This window comes from Podarcis erhardii (genome assembly GCF_964252035.2).
Source record: "Podarcis erhardii genome assembly, chromosome: 7".
NCBI lineage: Eukaryota > Metazoa > Chordata > Lepidosauria > Squamata > Lacertidae > Podarcis > Podarcis erhardii.
The window spans coordinates 58,384,650-58,405,901 of NC_138511.1; the positions used below are offsets into that span (position 1 = coordinate 58,384,650).

The window sequence follows — 21,252 nt, forward strand, 5'->3', positions numbered from 1 at the left end:
CACAGGAGCAGACTGCTGCAGTCATCTTACATGTCCTGCTCTGTGTAGTCTCTTTGCCAGTTTGGCCACAGCTTGAGCTGCATTCCTGAAGCTAACTTTTTCTGCTCTTGCAGAGCCTGGACATCAGATTCCTGGGAAGATCCCAAGTTTCTCTCCCCCCCCCCCCGCCCCTTCCCTTAAACAACACACAAAGTGTGTTTTTCTACGGAAAAGGAGAGAGAGCGCAGGGTGAAGAGAGCAAGTATTACTCAACTATTTAGTCTGAGAGTTCAGAAATCAAAAGAGCCCTTTGACAGATGGATATCGCCTTTAATAGAAACCACACCGAGGCTGGGAGAGGCCTTCTGTCTAAGCCTCTAGTCTAAGAGCTTAAATAATTAGCTGCAATTTGAATCTTTAAAAAATCCCACTGGGGGAGTGAGCGCTTTGCGCACAGATAAATCTATCACGATAAAAGGAAGGGGTGGGGAGACAGACTCCAAAAAAGAATGAAAATTGCAGCTCTTACATTTTGCTACTGAGCTCCCACTAATTGAAACCAACTTCAGACCAGAGAGGGTGTACACTAGTGAGATCGGAGGCTGTTGCTTGTAGTTGTAGAACACAGAATAGGCATGCAGAAGATCCTGGGTTCAGTTCCTAACATTGCCAGGAAGGGTTTGGAGAGGCAACAGTCCTGAGACCCTGGAGAGTGGCTGCTAGTCATTGTGTGGAACAAGAGGCATAGGGTGGTCACACCAGACCCCCAGGACTCTCCCCATTTTTGCTTGGCTGGAATGTGTCCCTGAACTGGAAAGTTTGTTTATTTACCGTATTTGTTAAATTTTCTTTCTTTCTTTTAAAAATTACTTTATTGAAACAATACTTTACAAACAAACAATCAAACCAAAAAAACCACACACAACAAAACAAAACAATGCAGTAACAGCATCAAAGAACAAACAAACAAGAAAAAACACCACATATTCTTTTGACTTCCATTCATCCCACTATGTTTTCTAGGCTTCATTTTCAATTTCACACTTTGTATTATCACTTCTTAATTTTAATTATCACTTAATTTACTCGTGTTCCCTATTGTCCTTCAAGGTTCAGTCTAGACTTGTCAAAGCGTTTAAGTTTTTACAATGTGTCTGTAAATATTCTTTAAAGACATTCCATTCTTTATTTAATCTCTGTTTTGAATCATCTCTTAAACTTCCAGTCACTTTGGCTAGTTCTATATATTCTATCATCTTCACCTGCCAGTCTAATTTGGTGGATATCACCTCTCCTTTCCAATTATTTGCTATCAAAATTCTAGCCACCGTTGTTGCATACATGAAAATTCTTCTAGAGTTTTTCGGGATTTCATTGTACATGATTCCCAACAGGAAGGTTTCTGGTTTTTTGGAATGAAAATTTAAAGATCTTTTTTAAAATTCATTATATATAATGTCCCAGAATTCTCTAACTTTCACACGGTTCCACCACATATGTAGCATTGTACCTTCTGGCTTCTTACACCACCAGCTCAGTTTTTTTTTGTTTTTTTTTTTAATAATACATTTTGGCTAATTTGGCTGGGGTCAGCTACCATCTGTAAAACATTTTCATCAGATTTTCTTTCAGATTATAACATGCGGTGAATTTTATGTCTACCTTCCAGAGTCTTTCCTACACATCCATTTGGATATTATAGCCGAAGTCCTGGGCGCATTGAACCATAACTGATTTGTTAAATTTTCATCCCACAGGTTTCTCTAAGGAGCTCATGGTGGCGTACATGGTTCTCCCCCTTCTCATTTAATCCCAACAACCCTGGGAGGTAGGTTAGGCTGGGAGGCAATGACTGACCCAAAGTCACCCAGTGAGTTTCATGGTCACGTAGGGATTTGAACCCTAGTTGACCAGGTCCTAGTCTGATACTCTAACCACTACATCACACTGATTTATTAGCATAAGCCAGACCCCACATCTGTTTGTCTTTCTTGCATCCAGTCCAGCGTATGCCACTGCCCTTCGTCTAAGTGTTGCTATTGTAGAACTGAGTAAGTAAGAGGAGGAGGAGGAAGGGGATAAAAGTAGAATTAAAAAGTCTCTGCCTCCCACAACTTTGGCTCCACCTCCTGTTGGTCTCTCTGCCTTCCACTCTACCAGCCATTCAACGGAGTCCTGAACTAGGATAATGCTTGCTTGGATGGAAAAGTGTGTGTGTGTAGAAACTTGCATGGCTGGAATCTAACCTACTGCACTTGGCCACTGGTCAATGATGGTGGGAGTTGCAGTTCCATCATCACCTGGAGATCAAAGTCTGAGGAGTGCTATGTTTTTAGCAAATACCATGAGCACCACTTCTCTCCTCTAATGTGAAAATGTTAGCCATTAGCCATGACCCTGTACCTGGCATCAAAGAGGGTGGGGAGAGTGCAATTCCAGGAAGCAGGCAATTATGTGCAGATTGGATGCTTTCAGCAGTGGCTCAAAGGAACGCTGTGATGCTCGTAAGGCCACTGTGGACCTACAGAAATGAATTATAACCCTCCCCTTCTAAAGGCTCCGCAGTTAGTGAGGTCTACCTCCACATTCTAAATTCGCATTTAACAGCAAAAACGGAAGGGGAGTGGTGGTGGTGGTGGGGGGGGAGATGTAGCCTCTTATCTCATCCGGTCTGTGCTGGTGAGCATGACTATTCTAAAATACGTTGAGCTGAGTGTCCACGGGGGTCTTAAGGGGGCACAGAGGAACTATGGCTTGCATCACGTTTGTTTCCCTGCCTTCGGCTTCGAATGTTGGAAAGCGGAGCGAAGCTGCCTTGGGAGCTTCAGGACAGAGACAGGATTTGAACCCAGATCTCCTCCTTCTCCTTCTAGTCCTGTATCCCCTGCCTCTTCTCCCCATAAACGTTCTCATCACCCCCGCCCATCCCGCCGCGACACTGGCCCATGGTGCTTGCAGGGGCTTATGGGAAATGGAGTCCAATCGCATATCCCCTCCCGCCCCTTCCTCAAGCGCTACCCACGTGCTGGCAAGGAGGAAGCCCATTGGACGGACGGACTAGGGGGGACTTACTCCTGAGTGGACAGAGGCGTGGCCGGAGCTGGCCCGCCCTGGCGAGCCACGCCGCCTTCATGCTTTACCGACGTCATCCAACAAGCGCTTCCCGCCTGTCACTTCCAGGAGCGGGAGTTTGTGTGTGGTGAGGGGAATCGTACCAAACCTTTCGCCGTGACGTCACAGCCAGCTTCGGAGCGGTGCTGGCGAAGGGCAGCGAACTGACAAATTGAGCTTGTGCCCGAGTCACCGGCGGCGGAAGTGCGTCACCGCCTTTCCCGGAAGTTGCTGCGGAGTCTCTTCCGGCCGTCTGAACGTGGCCTGAGCCGCAGCAGGAACTGCAACCGCCGCGATGGTGAAGCCGGGATTCAAAGGCCGCGCCAGCATCAACCCCTCGCGGGCCAGCACCAACCCCAGTGAGTGAGTGGGGTGGGCGGGCAAGGGAAAGGAGGGAAGGTCGCCAGGCGGGGGTAGCCCCTCCGGGCTGGATCCTGCGCTCTCCCCACGGGGGGCTGGGCCTCGGCGCTGGTCCGCAGCAGAGCTGCAGGTGAGGCCGCACTTGGAAGAATGCGTCATGATGCATATGGGGACAAAAAAAAAAAAAAAAAAAAGAGAGGCATTAATTTCTCCTGAACTGGCGGAAAGTGACCAGGAGCCTCAGGGCCCTAGTGGGTAGCACGATGAGGATGTCGAAAAAGGTAAATTCCATGCTAGGGGTCGTTAGAAAAGGAATTGGAAATGAAGCCGCCAATCTCATAATGCCATGATGCAAAACTATGGTGCTACTTCACATTGAATACTGCGAGCAGTTCTGGTTGCTTCACCTCCGAAAGGATATTGTAGAACTGGAAAAGGTTCAAAGAAAGGGCAACCAAAATGATCAGGAGGATGAAGCAGTTCCCCAAGAGGAAAGGTTGCAGCATTTGGGAGAGGTGACATGATAGAAGTTAATAATAGTATACATGGCCTGGAGAAGGTGGATAGAGAAAAGGTTTTCTTCCTGTCTGATAACACCTAGTGCTCATGGACATCCAAAGAAGCTGAATGTTGGATAACTCGGGACACATAGAATGAAGTATTTATTAAAGCACGAGTTAAACCCTGGAACTCGCAATCACAGGAGGCAGTGATGGCCTCCAACTTGGATGGCTTTCAGAAAGGATTAGACAAATTCAAGAAGAAGAGGGCTACCAATGACTACTAGCCAATATGGCTATGCTGTGCCTCCACAGTTGGCGGTAGCAATGCTTCTGAATGCCAATTGCTAGTATTCCACAGTAAGGGAGGTGCTCTTGTGCTTGAATCTTACTTTTGGGTTTTGCATAGGCACCTGTATGGTTGGCTGCTGTGAGAAGAACAGGATTCTGGTCTCGCTGGAAATCTTTTGGCCTGATTCAGCAAGCTATTCTTATGGATCTTGGCACAGCTGTTCAGGCTGTGTCTGAGCATTGCACTACCAGGTTTTATAGTATGGCCTTAACCGACCTGGTACCCTCAAGAGGTTGGGGCTACAACTCCCATCCGCCTCAGCTAGCTGAGGTGGGTGGGAGTTATAGCCTTAAACATCTGGAAGGCACCAGGTGGATGAAGTAGTACACTGAAAAACTCTGTGGAGCCACTTAGGTCCATGGTGACAGAAGATGGTAGCATAGATGTCACAGGGGAAAAATGTTTTTCTTTTAACAGTTCCTTTTCTTCATCTTTGGTTACTTCATCTTTGGCGTCCACACAAGCTGACACAGGTTCCTTCATTTGTACAATTCCTCACTTACACTAGAACTGACTGATGGTTCTTTTAATTTTTGGTCACGGTTTAGTCACCATGTCTTTCATTTTCTCTTTCCCTCATTCCCATCATGTTAGATCGGCCAAATGGCGCTGGAGGCCACAACATGCGGGACCGGGCAACCATCCGGCGCCTCAACATGTACAGGCAGAAGGAACGCAGGTGAGGCTGGGTGTGTGTATGCCATGAACTGCAATAAACACAGTACTGTCTGGAGGGTTTCCTAGTCAGGGCGTTGCGGTTCCTGAAATGACAAATTCATGGAGAGGACCATAATGGCTATGCTCTGCTTCCACAGCTGGAGGCAGCAATACTTCTGAATACTAATTGCTGGAGACCACAGGAGGGGAGAATGCTCTTGTGCTCTGGTCCTGCTCATGGGTTTCCCATTTGTGGCATCGTTTGGCCACTGTGAAACTAGTGTGCTGGACAGGATGCCATTTGCCTGATCCAACAGGCTCTTCATATGTTCTTGTGTAAAATGGCATTTAAAGAGGACTTTTCCTGAGACCAGCAAATATTTCATAATCATATTTCATGAGGAAGCTTGATGCAGAAATTCATTTTAGTCCGTAAAAGGAAAGGGAGTCATTTATTAGTTGGTTCAGTTTACATCCTACACTTCATCAGTTCCATTGATCTCAGAGCAGGTTTTTTTTTAAAATAATAATAATAATAACAATAATAATTTATTTATTTATACCTCAGCCACATATCAACACGCTATAAAGCAGTGCTATTTTAACAACATAAAGTAGAACAAATATCAATGCAGTGATAAGATTGCAGCAGAGCAGCACTAGTAGCTAGTGAAGTATTTGCTCAGCTCTCCCCTCTTACCAAAAGCCTGATTGAAAAAAATGAGTTTTTAGAGTTTTCTGTCACATCTTCAAAGCAAATTCCATGGAGGTTTCTGGGAAAGAAAGGAAAAAAACTTGTTGGCAGCCACAGGAGGGAACAGTTTGGATTGGGTCTGTGCAGGAAGAAGGAAGTTCTAACCCTTTGCCCCTGTACAGCGGCCTAGATCCAAATAATCTTCTCTTGCCAGCTGCTATAACATGCATAAGGGAAAAAGAGCTGAAGGCCTTAAGTCTTTTTCTCCATAGTTAATAGAAGCTCTGGTTTGGGATAGAATTTTGATCAGGGCTGTGACATGAGGCAGAGAGTTAGGTTGCTTCCTGCCTTCGGCAGCATGAGCGGGATCCAAATTGTCTCTTCCATGGGGTTGCTTTTTGTAATATAAGAATATTGCAATATCTTGTCATACCATGTATGGTTTGCTCATACCGTGTGAGGCTGTTCATTAGGTCTTGGAGGTTACAAAGTATAAAGCACAAAGCAAATGATGAAACAAAAAAAGTTAAATATTTACAACCAAGTCCTTCCCTGATTTTGAGAGAACAATAGTGGCCACTCCAAAACAAGCTTCCCTTACTGCCATCTGTGGAAGCAAAAAGCCTGCCATTCCTCCACTTCTCTTCTGGGTTGCAGCCCTGTGATTTTTCAGTTTTGCCCCCTATGAAAGCCTCCTGGAAGAAGCAGTGCTGGTTATGCAAATAAATAAAAGCAAGCAACTGCATGTGCACATCAAATTGCACATCTTGCAGTCTGAATTCCTGCAGACTTCTGGCAGCTGACTTTTTGATAAGAAATCCAATAAGCTAAAGCACAATTTGTGGGTGGACTGCCTTATTCCTGCTGGGATTCCTGTTTTTTGTGTGTTTGTGTTTTAAAAGGCTGCTCTAAGTAGATCCTTGTGCCCTCTTAAGCAAGAGCACATACATACTCAGGATAAAAGATTATAGATTTGTTCAAACTTTTAACAAGGAAAATATTCAGCATATGGACTCTGCCTGTAAGTTTACAACACCCATCAGTGCATCACAGGGAGCTGTTGTTACAGGAGGTTGGACTAGATGACTTTTTTTTTTTACTTTCCAACTCTCTGGTTATATGATTCCATGAAAAGAAGTTTTCTGCCCAACTGTTGGTCTGTTAGTTTTTCTTATTTAAATTCTGTATGTAATAAATCTACTTTTTGTTTAACTTGCTGAATAGTTGGAGACCCCCCAATCTGTTTCTTCTCTTCTTAAAGTAAAAATGAAAAGTGGTCCATTAGCATTAATAGTTATTCCCAGACTTTGCTTTAATTAGCATCCTTTTCATGTCGCAGCAAGATATTAGTAAGCAGAAGTGGTTGTGGTGCTCTCTCCTTCAAGCTAGTTACTGTGGCGTGTATTTTTCTTTGGTCAGGTATTCACTGCTAAAAGGGCACTTCCCCCAACCCACTTAGTTGAGACACAACTTTTGCTACCCCACCTTTACTCAATGCCAGTCTTGCCTGCTCTTCCCTCAAGATCATGTTCCCATGCTTTTCTGCTTCTGAGCTGAGCTTGAGAGCAACTAACCTATTGTTGCCCATCCAAACACCTCAGCACTTGGCAGGAAAGGGTTTTGTGCTGACTCAGCACTTCAGAAGAGGCCACATGACATGCAGGTCTTTCCGCCATCACTGAGCCCGGGGAGCCAGTGTTTTCAAAAGTCCTTTCTCTGTAAGCTGATTCAGATACAGGTTCTTAAAAAACAGGGCTCAAGACCCTCTTGCCATCCCCTCTGCTCCCTCACCTGTTGCCATGAAATATGGGATTGGCAGACAAGCATCACGCCAGTGTTGTCAAGGAGAGTCACAGCCGCTTTACCAGAAACCTAGATCTGGGTGAAGCTGCCCTTCCTCAGCTGCGAGGCTGAAGTCACTGCTGCCTCCTGTTTTCCTCAAACTTGGCGCCTGCTTCTGTACTGTCTGTAAACAAGTCGATTTCATGCCCCGTTGTGCGGCCGGCATGTGCTCTGTACCCCTGAGCAGGTGCTAAATGGAAGCAGCCTTGCTGTGTCTCCCCAAACATCTCCGCCTGTGAAAGGGGGCCAAGGGCAAAATGTGGAACCTCTTAGTGATGTGTTTTTCAGAGGCTCTGCTCCATTGCTTGGCGCGGCCTGTGGAAAAGTGTCAGCCTTGGGTAACAGGCATTCTTGCCCCCGCCTCGGTAACCCTCCTGCCCTCCCACCTGACATGCAGCCAAGGAGCCCTTATTGCTTCCAGTTGTTCACCTGGAGCCGTACAATCAGCTCCCTTCTGCTCCGTCTTGTGTTTCGCTTGAGCATTTGCCCTTTCCTTCAAGCCAAGGAGCAGGGGCGGGATGGAGGGACCAGCTTATTACTCCCCTGGGAGCCCTTATAGGTACGGTTTTGTTTCTGTCAAGTACATTTTCTGCAGTCCTCCAATTCCAAACACGTTTTACAATCTTAGCTGTGTTCACCCTCTTAATACATTGGAATCTGCGAGTCGGCTGAGTGGTCCATCTAGCTCTTTATTGTCCACACTAATTGGCACCAGCTGATCGGAGTTCTTCCAGGGAAGGAATCTGGGACCTTTTTCATGCAAAGTGTGTCCTCCGCTCCTGAGCCTTTGGCTTCCTGAGGACTGCCACTGCTGTTTCCAATTCAGAGTTGGGGAAACGGAAGCTGAAAGGGACTAGCTTCCCTCAGACAGTATCAAGCACAAGCCAGCTCTCCAGTGGCTATTCTTTGTCTGCAGGAACAATCGTGGGAAAGTCATCCGGCCACTGCAGTTCCAGTCCACGGTGGCACCCGGCACGGTGGCAAGAGTGGAGCCCAACATCAAATGGTTTGGTGAGACTGTTTTTTGGCTGTGCTGTGGCAGTTTTTCTTAGGCTTTCTTCCTTGGGTGAAAGGCAGACATGCAGGGACCCTTGTCAAAGAGCTGGGTTTGAATAAAGGCCACCTTGCACCTGCTCCTAAAGAACTGCTTATTTCATCAAGCCCAAGGTGTGGGAGGCACCACATTGGGCCTGGGGTGCCCCCATTTATGGTTCTCTCAATGCAGGAAACACAAGGGTGATCAAGCAGTCATCCCTCCAGAAGTTCCAAGAGGAGATGGAGACAGTGATGAAGGACCCCTACAGAGTTGTCATGAAGCAAACCAAACTGCCACTCTCTCTCCTCCATGACCGAATTAAGCCTCATGTAAGTCCTCCTCTTACCACTTTGTGGTGGGGACTCTTCTCTCCCCACAGCATCCAGGGACCCAATTTTGTTCTTTTCTTGGGTGTGGTTGTATGCATGCTGGACTCTGGGGAAGACTTCTGGGTTGCATTTCCCACGCATTCGCAGAGAAAAGCGTATTCCAGTAGGTGTAATTGCAGTAGGTGCAATTAAAGGCCTAGTGAAAGTGTGCAAATTGACTTTGGAAAGTAACTCCACGTAAAGGTTATTCTCTAGCCCACCAGTGCACAGATGCCAACATGCTGAGAGAGAAGGGGGGCAGCCTTTGTTAGGCTTTGTTGCCTGAGTGTCTGTTTTCCTCCTCATCTTAGTCCATTCATGTAAACGGTGTGTCATTTTGTGATTCACACCTGCTGAATTGCTTGTCTCTGTAAACCCCCCTCTAGACTTTTCTCCCTTCCCGCAAAACTCCCCAGTGCCTGTGGGCTGCTTCTGAGGGAGTAGGAGCCTTCCTTTGGTTCCAAGCCTGATTGGCTGGAGGAGGCCCTGTAGAATATGATTACATTTGCAACTTATAGATGTAAACTGAGCTGTAGCGTGGCTGCTCGCTCTTTACCAGGATGTGCCCAACATGCAAGGGCTCAATAAACTTGGGGGGCGGGTGCTATTCCAGCACCATGTTCTTATACTGGCCTTCCAGTTGCCCAAAGAGGAAAGCTGCAGGAACCCTCTCCCCTCCTGTGCAACAACAACAACAACAACAACAACAACAACAACAACAACAACAATATTTATACCCTGCTCTCCCCGAACAACAACAACAACAACAACAACAATATTTATACCCTGCTCTCCCCAGCCAGAGCTGGGCTCAGGGCGACTAACACCAATAAAATTACAGTAAAATCATAATGGGGGGGAAAGGCCAATTTAAAATGCAGCCTCATTTTAAAAGTAGCCCATATATCAAAACCATAAGGGGAGGGAAAGATAAGGGTCAGACTGAGTCCAAACCAAAGGCCAGGCAGAACAGCTCTGTCTTGCAGGCCCTGTGGAAAGATGTCAAGTCCCGCAGGGCCCTAGTCTCTTGTGACAGAGCGTTCCACCAAGTTGGGTCCAGTACTGAAAAGACCCTGGCCCTAGTTGTGACAAATCTAACCACCTTGCGACCTGGGACCTCCAAAATGTTGTCATTTGTGGACCTTAAGGTCCTCCGCGAGGCATACCAAGAGAGGTAGTCCCGTATGTACGTGGGTCCTCCTAGGCTGCATAGGGCTTTAAATACAACTGGCATTTAGAAGCATTGCTGCCTTGAACCGTGGAGGCAGAGCAAAGCCATCATAGCTAGTAGCCACCAGTTGCCCTCTCCTCCTCCATGCATTTGTCTAATCTTCTTTTAAAGCCCTCCAAGTTGGAGGCCATTGCTGCCCTCTGTTGCATGCCAGGTGTGTTCATGTGGAACATGTATGCGGTCTGTGGTGTTTCTCTGGTAGCCAGATGTGCCAATTCCCAACTCCAGGCCATTGCCCAGGCCTGGCACTGAAGAGGAGGCCGCTTGGCTCTGTCCTCTGGCTTCTTAGGTCCGCCCCACAGCCTGCGCCTTTCATCTCAAGCCCAACATTCCCTCTGCTCTGGCCCATGAGCTGGGCTCTTTCTTCTACGCATACTGAGCTCTCGCAGGACAATTTTGTTTTCTCACGAGTTTCCATGTGTCTCCAATAAAAGGAAAACATCCTAAATTAAGAAAAGAGTTCTCTGTAACTTGAGTGCACATCACTTAAATGAGCAAGCCTTGCTCTCTGTAGGAGACTCGCTTCCAAGAAAAGGGCTGGCCCTTGCAGCTGGACTTTGAAAGAACAAAGCAAAATGGGAGGCAGATTCTCCCTGACAAATCTGGGCCCTGGCTGGATCTGGAGCCCTCTTTGACGGAACCAAGCAGAGAGAGCAGTGGGATTTGCATCCTTGTAGCTTTAATTGTGTTGGACTGAGCGAATGGTAATCTTAATAATAAGAGAAATGGAGCAGGTCTTTCTGGCAAGCCCCAGGGCTGTGGCTCATGTCTGCTGGGCTGCTGCTCTCAGAAACCCCCCCAAACAACAACAGAACAGGGGCAGTATGTTGTCCAAATCAGCTTAACTTGGGCGTCTTGTTCTGAGCCAGGGCAAATGAGGTGTGACTTCTCCCTCCCCTCCCCTTGCCTTTCAGAATTCCAAAGTCCACATTCTCGACACAGAAACGTTTGAAACTACATTTGGCCCCAAAGCACAAAGGAAGCGGCCCAACCTCTCGGCAAGTGATGTGCAGTCCCTGGTGGAAAACGCCACAGCTGGAGCCAGCAGCTATGACCAAGAAAAGGACAGGGATCGGGTGACAGAAGATACTGGAGTGAGGTGAGCCCTGGAGCATCTTCCTAGGGAACGGGGTCCCTCTCCCTTCTCTTTTTCATTCTTTCTCCCCCTCCCCTCAAGGGCCCTGTTGGCTAAGTTATCAAGACAGGAAATGGAGCTTTTTACCCTGTCAAATGCAGGGACAGCTGTTTTTTCCCCTGTCTCATGGACTGGGCTGGATCACTCCCTCAGAACGGGCTAGCTAATTCACTAGCTGAGAGCCTGTGTGGTTTAGTGGTTACAGCATCAGACTAAGACCTGAGAGACCAGGGTTCAGATCCCCATTCATCTCACTGGGTGTCCTTAGGCCAGTCACACCCTCTCAGTCTAACTTACCTCACAGGCTTGTTATGACACCTTCAACTGCTTCTTTGCAGGGAGGAGGCGCGAGAGGAAATCTACAAGAAGGGGCAGTCCAAGCGCATCTGGGGAGAACTGTACAAGGTAGGCTCTGTGGAACTGTGGGAAGGAGGGCAGTTCCCATCTCTCGGCCGGAACGTGACCCAATAGGTCCCTTCAGTTGCTCTCCATCCATTTGCTTCTGGGAAGGGCCTTCCATATGATGGTTAAATATATACCGTATTTTTCGCTCTATAACACGCACCCGACCATAACACGCACATAGTTTTTAGAGGAGGAAAATCCGTAGGCATGCCACCCATAGGCATTCCCTCCATAACACGCACAGACATTTCCCCTTACTTTTTAGGAGGAAAAAAGTGGGTGTTATGGTGCAAAAAATACGGTATATATATATATATTTAAAGTAGACTATCTTTTTGCTTGCTTGCCCTCTCTCCCTCCCTCTGATAACAAAACGGGAGAGATTGGTGGGATGGGGGCTTTTGGGGGAGACCTGTGGGAGGGGGAATGAAAGGCAGAATATTTAGCTGGCTGCCTTATGCTGAAATGGGAGGTTGGGTACTATGTGAGAATGATGGAGGAGGGTGTTTTTCAATAAGCGGTGCAAGCAAATGCATGTCTACTCACAATCAAGCCCTACTGAATTCAACAGGCCTTACTTCCAGGAAAGTGGAAATAAGCTTAGTTGAACTCTAGGGTTTATGCATGCAGAGATTCCACTTAGACCTTTGACTGGGGAAGCAGATGTAACTTAGCTAGTAAATCACTTAGACTACTCTTAAATAAGTTGAAAATAGATTGAATATATTATATGGAAGTTCATTTAATATTTTTATTAAATCTACTACTTCCTTACATTTTAAGGCCCTCTGCTGTCACAGGGAACCACAGCCCACCCTCCGCCACTGCATGGAGGTATGGCGGGACCTCTGCTGCTGAAGGGAGGCCCAGCAAGGCCCTCCACCGCTGCAGGTGTATATTGTGATATGTTGAGATATCATGATGTTTAGCTGGTGATATATCATGATGTTGAAAAACAGATCACTGAGATTCTGTGGAAAGTTTCCTTCTAGTCTAATGTGTGTCCCTTGCCCTCTCTGTGCCCTTCCAGGTCATTGATTCATCAGATGTCGTAGTGCAAGTGCTGGATGCCAGAGACCCCTTGGGAACCCGCTCCCCACACGTAGAGACTTACCTCAAGAAGGAGAAGCCCTGGAAGCACCTAATTTTTGTCTTGAACAAGTGTGACCTTGTGCCCACATGGGCCACGGTGAGTCTCGTGAAGGAGGGGTGCTTGCTGGCAGAGCCAGGAAAAAAGGCTGCCTTTTGATGGCTTCCTGCCAAATTCCCCTGAAAATGGCCTTGTCAACCCCTGGAAGCTGCTAGGTCTGAAAGAGTTCCTTGGAGGGTTAGGCCACAGCTCCCCTGGGTGGGGGCTCCTTGGCAAGGAAACCAATTTTGGAAGTGGGATTTGGACTTTTCCAAAGCGCTAGACCTGCAGAGCAGGCTTTTCATGTCTGGGAGTCTTTCGCTATGATCCCTGCGTAGCAGGGCTGTTGGACTAGTTGACTCTTTGGGTCCCTTCCAACTCTACACTTCTGGGATTCTATGAGCAGCTGTGCCTCGTGAGGTGGGATGCTAAATGGCAAACTCTTCCCTTCTCCTAGAAACGCTGGGTGGCTATTCTCTCCCAGGAGTACCCAACTTTGGCCTTTCACGCCAGCCTCACAAACCCCTTCGGAAAAGGGGCCTTCATTCAACTCTTGAGACAGTTTGGAAAGGTAAGGCACATCTTTGTTTCAAAGGTGCATTGCAGTGGTGTGCAGTCACTAAGACTAGGCTAGTCCCCTAAATGTTCCCCTGGTGCCTCTTTCCCAAAGCCCGGAAAGCTTCTGCCTGGCTTAGGGAAGGCGGTGCGAGGTTCTGATGAGTCCAAGATCCGTTCTGCCATCTTCCCAAAGCCCATCTGGATTTTGAAAGGAGGCTGGAGGGCTCCAGGATCCTGTCAGAGCCCTGGTACCTCTTTTGCAAAGCCTGGGAATTTTCTGACTAGCTTAGGGAGGGAGGCACGATGCTCACATGCACGACATCAGGACGTCACGTCACATGCATGACATTGCCGCTGCCCCCATCTCCCTTGCAAGCTGGCACCTCTGTTCCTAAATGTTCCCCTATGAAAAATTTCACTGCACGCCACTGGTGCATTGTCAGTGAAGAGCCTTGCACTTTTTTGGGGGGGAGAGGGGTTGCTGAGAATCAGTCCTCGGCAGGAGATACAGTTTCAGAAATCCCCGTGGGGTTTTGTGGTGGTGGTGGGTGACTTGGTTCCTGCTGTGCTAGGAAGTCTGATTTCCTGGGAGCGTCCTCCATCTCCCCAGGAAGAAGCCATCAAGTTTCATATGAGAGATGCCAGGAGGTACCATCTTCAATTGTTGGGGACTGCATTGCATAGGTATGGTGGCTGCTGCTGGTAGGGCAAGTAGATTACTTGAACTGCTAGGCTAGCAGGTGACTGTAGGTGTTTGTGTGTGCCCATTGTCATTGAGAACCTCTTTCCCTCGGCCCGAAAGCCCAGAAGCCTCTGTTCCTGCACACTTGCACTGGAGCAAGCTTATTTTCTGCTGCTCCAGAGGGTAGACCTGAATCAGTGAATTCAAACGAACAAGGAAGGAGGGTCCTGTGAAACATGAGGAAGAACTTTCAGGTGGTAAGAGCTGCTTGACAATGGAACCGGAAGTGGTGGACTCCTTTTCCTAGGAGGTTTTTGAACAGAGGTTGGATTCGTTAGCTCTGGTTCCTGCATTGCAGGGATTGAACTAGATGACTCTTGGGGTCACTTCCAACTCTATAGTTCTGTGATTCTGTGCTAGTTCCATACTGACAGCCGCCCCTTCTTTCAGTGATTAGACAAGCAGTGATGCCCCAAAGAACCTGATGTGCTGCTTCTCTGCTGGAAGAGAGCAGCGGCGGCGGTGGCGGCAGCAAAGGAGGTGGCAGCTGTTTGGCATCCCGCCTTGCTCTTCTCTAGAGTAAACTGAGGAAGGGGCATAGCTCAGCGTTACAGCATCTGCCTTGTGTGCCGAAAGTCACTGGCATCTCCAGGAAAGGCTGGGGGAGGCTTCTTCTCTGAAAGCCTGGAGAGCCATTGTGGCCACTTAGTGTAGAGGATGCTGATTCTGTTCAGGGCAACTTCCGTTGTAGGATTGCTGTGTCCTCTAAGAGAAAAAGGGCTATTGATGGCTACTAGCCACAGTGGATAGGCTCTGCCCCTACAATTAGAGGCAGCAATGCTTCTGAATACTGGTTGCTAGAAACCACAGGAGGGAAGAGCAGATTTCCCTTGGGGGCACCTGGTTTAGAACCGGATGCTGGACTAGATGGGCCACTGGCTTGATCATGCAGCAGCTGTCCCCAGCAGCTGGTTCAGAAAAGCAGTGGCCCTCTCCAGGTTGGACGTTTCCTGTTTGAGGACACTCAGTGGATGCTATGCCCACACACATGTCCTTCTCTCCCAACAGCTGCATGTGGACAAGAAGCAGATCAGTGTGGGCTTCATTGGCTACCCCAATGTGGGAAAGAGCTCTGTGATCAACACACTCCGTTCCAAGAAGGTCTGCAATGTGGCACCCATTGCTGGCGAGACAAAGGCAAGTGGCCTTCATCATCATCCCCAAAAAGTGGGGGTGGGGGCTCATGTTTAATCTCCAGTAGGCAAAGGCAAGGGCGAGTTGCTAAAGGTAGCTCTCCTCCTCCTCCTCCTCCTCCAATCAATCCCTACTGTCATCGAGGAGGAAATGCTGCCTCTTAATTTCCAGGAAGCAACCCCTGAAGGTGTTTGATTCTCCTTCCCCCAGCAGTACTGAGGTGGGAGGGAGAGGGGGAGAGCGCATTAATTAATCTCCGCTGAGCAGCCCCAGTTTAAAGTAGCTGCTACCACATTCATTTTCAGGTGAGTAAGGAGGGCCAAGTTGATGCCATTCTTTCCTCCCACAGGTGTGGCAGTACATCACCTTGATGCGCCGCATCTTCCTCATTGACTGCCCAGGTGTGGTGTACCCCTCCGGTGACACAGAGACGGACATTGTGCTGAAGGGAGTGGTGAGTAGTGGAAGGGACAAGCGCTGAAAGGAGCAGGTGCTTCTCTCCTAGCCCAGCCCTGGTCTATTATTTATTTCTCTGAATTTATATCCCACCTTTTCTCTAAAGAGCTAAAGGTGGCATATATATGGCTTTCACCCGCCTCATTTTTTTCCTACAACAACCCTGTGAGAGGCGGTGACTGGCCATCAAGGTCACCCAAGGTCCTAGTGCAACACTAACCACTACAGTACTCTTGACTCTCCATATTTCTTGTCTACCATATTTCATTATCAGAAAGGTGCTGAGGATTAGGATGCTTGAATTGTCTTTGCAGAGGCTTCCTGGCTCTTCAACATCTGGCGGAGGGGACACACAGGCCCATCAGAACCCCTGCCTTTGCTCGTTGGAGCCACCCTCCATCGTTCTCACTGCTGCAGCTGTGCCCCAAATGCCCCAATGCCGTGGTAATGAGCTGCTTTTCTTATCTCCAGGTTCAAGTGGAAAAAATCAAGTGCCCGGAAGACCACATCGCTGCCGTGCTAGAAAGGGCCAAGCCAGAATACATCAGCAAGACGTACAAAGTGGACTTCTGGGAGAATGCAGAGGACTTCCTTGAGAAGCTGGCTTTTCAGATGGGGAAGCTGCTCAAGGTGAAGGATGGAGAGCCTGCCTTTTCTCCTGGGGATTGTGGGTGGAGGGTTATATGGCCAGGCTGTCATGGAGGAAGTCACTTGCTTGGGCTAGCTAGCTGCTGAACTGCAATTTGATTTGGGAAACCCTGTAGCTCAGTGGCAAAGCATCTTTCTTGCAAGAAGAAGATCCCAGGTTCAATCCCCAATGGAATCTCCCAAGTAGGCGTGGGCAAGATGTCCTCACTCAAACTCCGGAGAGCCGTTTGAGAGTGTACTGAGCTAGATAGAATGAATATAAGGCACCTTCCTTGGTTCTTGTGATTAATAGGCCAGGCGTATACTTGGGAAGCAATGTCAATAATAGGAAAGTGTTTCATCAGAGGAAAAATGAGAAGAGCAAGCAGGCACTCTTTGGTGACTTGTCTCGTTCCAGGAATCCATTCATCCAAGTGACAGGTGATGGCTACATGGGGAAAGGTATGCTTGTGGGGTTCTAGAGAAAATGGGGTTGCAATCTATCCCCCATAAGTACCCCCACCTTCTTGATGTAGCCAGAACCTGCCTCTTACCATCTCAATAATGAGACTCCACCTTTCCTTTTAGAGAGTTTGAGCAGAGAGGCCCCTTATTTCACAAATGTCTATGCTTTGTGGGTCTGAAAGAACTGTCCCACTGCCATTTCAGGGAGGAGAGCCTGATGTGAGCACAGTGAGCAAAATGGTGCTGAATGACTGGCAGAGAGGCCGCATTCCTTTCTTTGTGAAGCCCCCAAATATGGAGCAGGGTCCCCAGGTAAGAGCTGCATGTTTAAGGTGGGTGAGCAAAGGTGCCATCTGATTTCTCAGTCCTAGTGTGGTCGTGACTGGAATTCTTTGGAAAACAGAAAAGATGAGATATAAATCCTCCAAAAAAATAATTGATTTTGAACATGTAGCGTAAACTGGTGAGCAATATCTAAGCAAGTGGAGCAGAATTGATTTTGCCTGGTCCTCATTTGGATGGCAAGCAACTCTTGGACTAATAAATCACCCTTGTCCATCAGCCATGACAGAAAACAGGATGATCTCACTGGCCAAGTGATTTTACTCAAAAGGGGGGCGGGGGCAAAATGTTCCTATCTGCCCTCACGGTAAAAAGGACAGGACAAATGAAAATGAGACGGCACTTAAGACCAGGCTAGTTCCACTGTTTCAGTGTTTGGGGGTCCTACATCAAACAACTTCCACTTCTAAAATCACAGAAGAAGGTGATGCTTTCTTTAATTCTAACAGAAGTCATTGCTGTTTTGTTTACTAGTAGTTCTTTGCTACAAACCAATACCATGGAGAAAATCAGGAGACCTCCCCCCCCCCCAATAAAATAAGTTCAGGTGATTTTGTCTAAAAGGAGATTTGGGTCAAGATAAACTCTCTAATCTGGAATCCCTGGCTCTTAATCCTACAGACGTAGGAGGAGGAACACTTGGTATGTGTTTAATGTGGAAGGAAAATCAAAGAGCATATCTAATCTGCATTCTGACCAGTTTTTGAAGCTGGACCTTGCTGAGGTGCAATTACAGACCCAGCAGTGGGAAGTAAGATGTTCTGGTGTGGAACTGACATATTAGCATGTGGATGTGGGTGTTGGTAATTGTGGCTCCCAGAGATGCTTCTTTCCCTTCATCTTCCAGCCCACAGATGCTGCTTTGGAAGTGCCCGCAGCTGCCAGTCTGAGTGAGAGCCCTGGGGAGAGCCTTGTTGCGACGGAGACAGCTGCAGCAGAGCCCAGGGGTGAGGAGGGCCCCCCGCAGGAAACCAAATGGCCCTTGTCCCATGTGCGGCAGAACTTTGGGAAGCTCCACGTGGCCCCTCAGTTCTTGAAGGAGGACCTGATCCCCGTGGATGTGCTTGATGTTGATGGGACGGACAGTGATCCAGAGGAGGAGGAGGAGGAGGAGGAGGAGGAGAAAGATGGGGAGGAGGAAGGGCACTCCCAGCTTGGCAAGACGGATAACAGGCCCTCCAGCAAGGAAAGCACCAGGCAGGACCCAAAGGCAGTGCTGAAGTCCCTAGATGAGAAGATTGCCAAGTACAAGAAATTCTTGGACAAGGCCAAGGCCAAGAGGTTCTCGGCAATAAGGTAGTGTCTTTCGCGCTGTCCCTGGGAGTGGGATGGAGCTTGGTTGAGCTTGATAGTTACGTGGGTGTAAAAGTCCAAAAAGTGGAGGCTAAGCTTCTGTCCAGCCATTACGTTGCCTTTCCTACCCAGCAGCAGCTGAGGCAGTCCAGCTGGCCACAACATGCCATGAGCAGAGATGACTTGGCCCAGCCACATACTGCAGAGGAAGGCTTGTGCTGTCCCAGGCATTGCTTGCCCCCCCCCACCTTGATTTGGGGAGGTGGTCTTGCTCCATCAGCGAGTACTCTTCTGGGGACAAAATTGCATTTGCGACAAGGCTAGTGTGCTCTTGTGCCACAACCTTCAGTGTATCTCTCTCCCCAAGTATGTGATGTGTGCGACTCCTGCAGAGGTGGATGGTATTGCTAAATTGTGACTGTCGCAGATGATATGCCTGCTTAGATGGCAAGGTCTGTGTGTGTCTGTGTCAGAATGCCAGCTGTGTGCAGGTTTTTGCAAGAGCCTAAATGCCCACCTCCTTGCCTTGCAGAATCCCCAAAGGACTGAGTGAAAAAGTATTTGCAAAATCACAGTTGGACTCTGGTGCAGTTGCAAGTGATGAAGCTGCAGGTAGGTTGGCTCTATGACAGCACTGGGAGGTCTCCATCTGAGAGCTCACCCACAAGAGGCCCGTCCTGCCTGTAATCCCATGGTGGGAGGGGATGGCCTGCTCCCGGCTGTCCTGGGCTGTGCTCCTTCTTCCACCATGCAGTCCTGAGTGACTGGGAAACACACTTGAAAGCTCTACATCAAGGGAGGGGTCAATTATTATTAATAATATTATTTATTAAATTTATATACTGCCCTTCTTCCAAGGATCACAGGGCGCTTTACAGTATAAAGACAAACAACAAACAAAACAATACCCACCCACTCCCATTTAATAAGGCCATAAATTATTTCTTTAGTCAAAGGCTTGGGAGAAGAGAAATGTTTTCACCAGGCAACTAAAGATCTATAATGAAGGCTCTAAGCGAGTCTCCCTGGGAAGAGCATTCCTCAGATGGGAAGCCACAGCAGAAAAGGTCCATTCTTGTGTTGCCACCCTCTGGACCTCTTATATTCTATGGATTGGGCTGTCATCAGCCTAAGTAGTTGCAGGAAGGCCTTACGTCTTTGGGAACCCCTAGCCACTCATCACCCTGCAGTGCTTGGCAGTTTGGAAAAGCTCCAGCCATCGGCCTGAGCAGAACCACAAGTTTCTGGAGCATTTTGCCTCACACAGTTCTTGAAATTCTGCTTTTAGGGAGCCCGAGGAAAGCTGAGAAAAGAGGACGGCAAGAGGATGGTGAAGAGGACCAGGGTGCCTGTCTGGTGAAGGTTTGCAAGAAACAGAGTTCCAAAGAGGTATGTGCCAACAGAATCTTTGCGGGCTCCCCCAGTTTCAGGGCAACGGGGGATTTGCAGCTTATGCACAAAAATATGTACAGCATGTTACGTGGAAGGGGAAATATTCACTGTGTAAGCCCACCTTTTGTTCCTTTTAAATAACAAGTTTCTAGTTCTCTTTAGCAAGAATTTGCCCATTCATTTGCACATGGCAAAATGGCATGGGCTTTGGCAGCAGTGGTGATGCTTTCCTTTGACTGACTAAAGTGGGGAGGGTTCAAGGCATGTTCCCTCTTCCAGTCACAGGAAGACCTCTTTGCATTGTGCAAAGAGGTTCTCCTGTGTCCCCACTGCATCTGATGGGTGAGATTGTCCAATTAAAAAGAAATTGCCAAAGAGGGTAGCACAAACTTTCTTTGCTTCTTTCACAGAGGAGAAGAGCAGAGCGGCAGCAGCACTCAAAGAAAGTCGGCGTCCGATACTATGACACACATAATGTCAAAAACAAAAACAGGAACAAGAAGAAACCCAACTCAGCAGGACAGAAATCAAAAACTAAGAGAAATAAACACAAGTAATAGTTTTCTGATCTAGACGCCTTTCTGTCCAGTTTTCTGACTGAAAATAGGGATTCAGCTTTAGCCCGCATAAGTTGTGTCTATGCAGTATTCCTGTGCTCTCAAATTATAGGTTGTCTAATGTTAAGGGTTATGTTTCCTGTATGTTTTTGGCAGATAGAGAATTTTTTATATGGAACCTTGAACTTGCAGATGCTCCTGTAACTGGAGCTACAAATCATTGATAGAGCACATACCTGCATGTAAATAAATAAACCTGCCATAAAAGGAGATGGGATCAGTTAGCTCTGCTTCAGTGGGAAGAGTTTGACCCTTGTTAAACCTCTGGCTAGGAAATTAAGAAATGAAGCAGCAGCAAGTAAAACTGCTCATTTCCCGAGTTAAACTATGGAACTCGCCCAAACACAAAGCAGTGATAGCCACCAGCTTGGATGGGTTTAAAAGAGGATTGTACAAATGCATGGAGGAGGAGAGGGCTATTGGTGGCTACTAGCCTTGGTGGCTATGCTCTGCTTCCACTGTTCAAGGCAGCAATGCTTCTGAATGCCAGTTGCAGGAAGCCACAGGAGGGGAGAGGGCTCTTGTGCTGGAATCCTGCTTGCTGGGTTTCCACTGGGGCATCTGGGTGGCTACTATGAGAACAGGATGCTGGCCTGATTTAGCAGGCTGGTGGCACTGTGGTTTAAACCACTGTGCCACTCGGAAGGCCGGCGGTTCAGTGTGAGCTCCCGTTGCTCGGTCCCTGCTCCTGCCAACCTAGCAGTTCGAAAGCACGCAGTGCAAGTAGATAAATAAGTACCACTCCGGTGGGAAGGTAAACAGCATTTCAATGCACTTCGCCAGAAGCGGATTAGTCATGCTGGCCACATGACCTGGAAACACTCTCT

General features: G+C 47.9%; 1 protein-coding gene across 1 annotated transcript; it reads left to right on the forward strand.

Annotated features, from left to right (window-relative positions):
• Positions 1 to 3,297: 3,297 nt before the first annotated feature.
• On the forward strand, positions 3,298 to 20,380 carry GNL2 (G protein nucleolar 2). The gene is made up of 16 exons (XM_081872433.1): positions 3,298 to 3,449; positions 4,897 to 4,981; positions 8,412 to 8,506; positions 8,721 to 8,860; positions 11,045 to 11,229; positions 11,604 to 11,670; positions 12,701 to 12,859; positions 13,257 to 13,370; positions 15,108 to 15,236; positions 15,583 to 15,687; positions 16,161 to 16,319; positions 16,986 to 17,093; positions 17,971 to 18,419; positions 18,949 to 19,028; positions 19,705 to 19,805; positions 20,219 to 20,380. The coding sequence occupies exons 1-16, from the start codon at positions 3,386 to 3,388 to the stop codon at positions 20,363 to 20,365; spliced, it is 2,187 nt and encodes a 728-aa protein (XP_081728559.1). The 5' UTR covers positions 3,298 to 3,385; the 3' UTR covers positions 20,366 to 20,380.
• Positions 20,381 to 21,252: the final 872 nt, after the last annotated feature.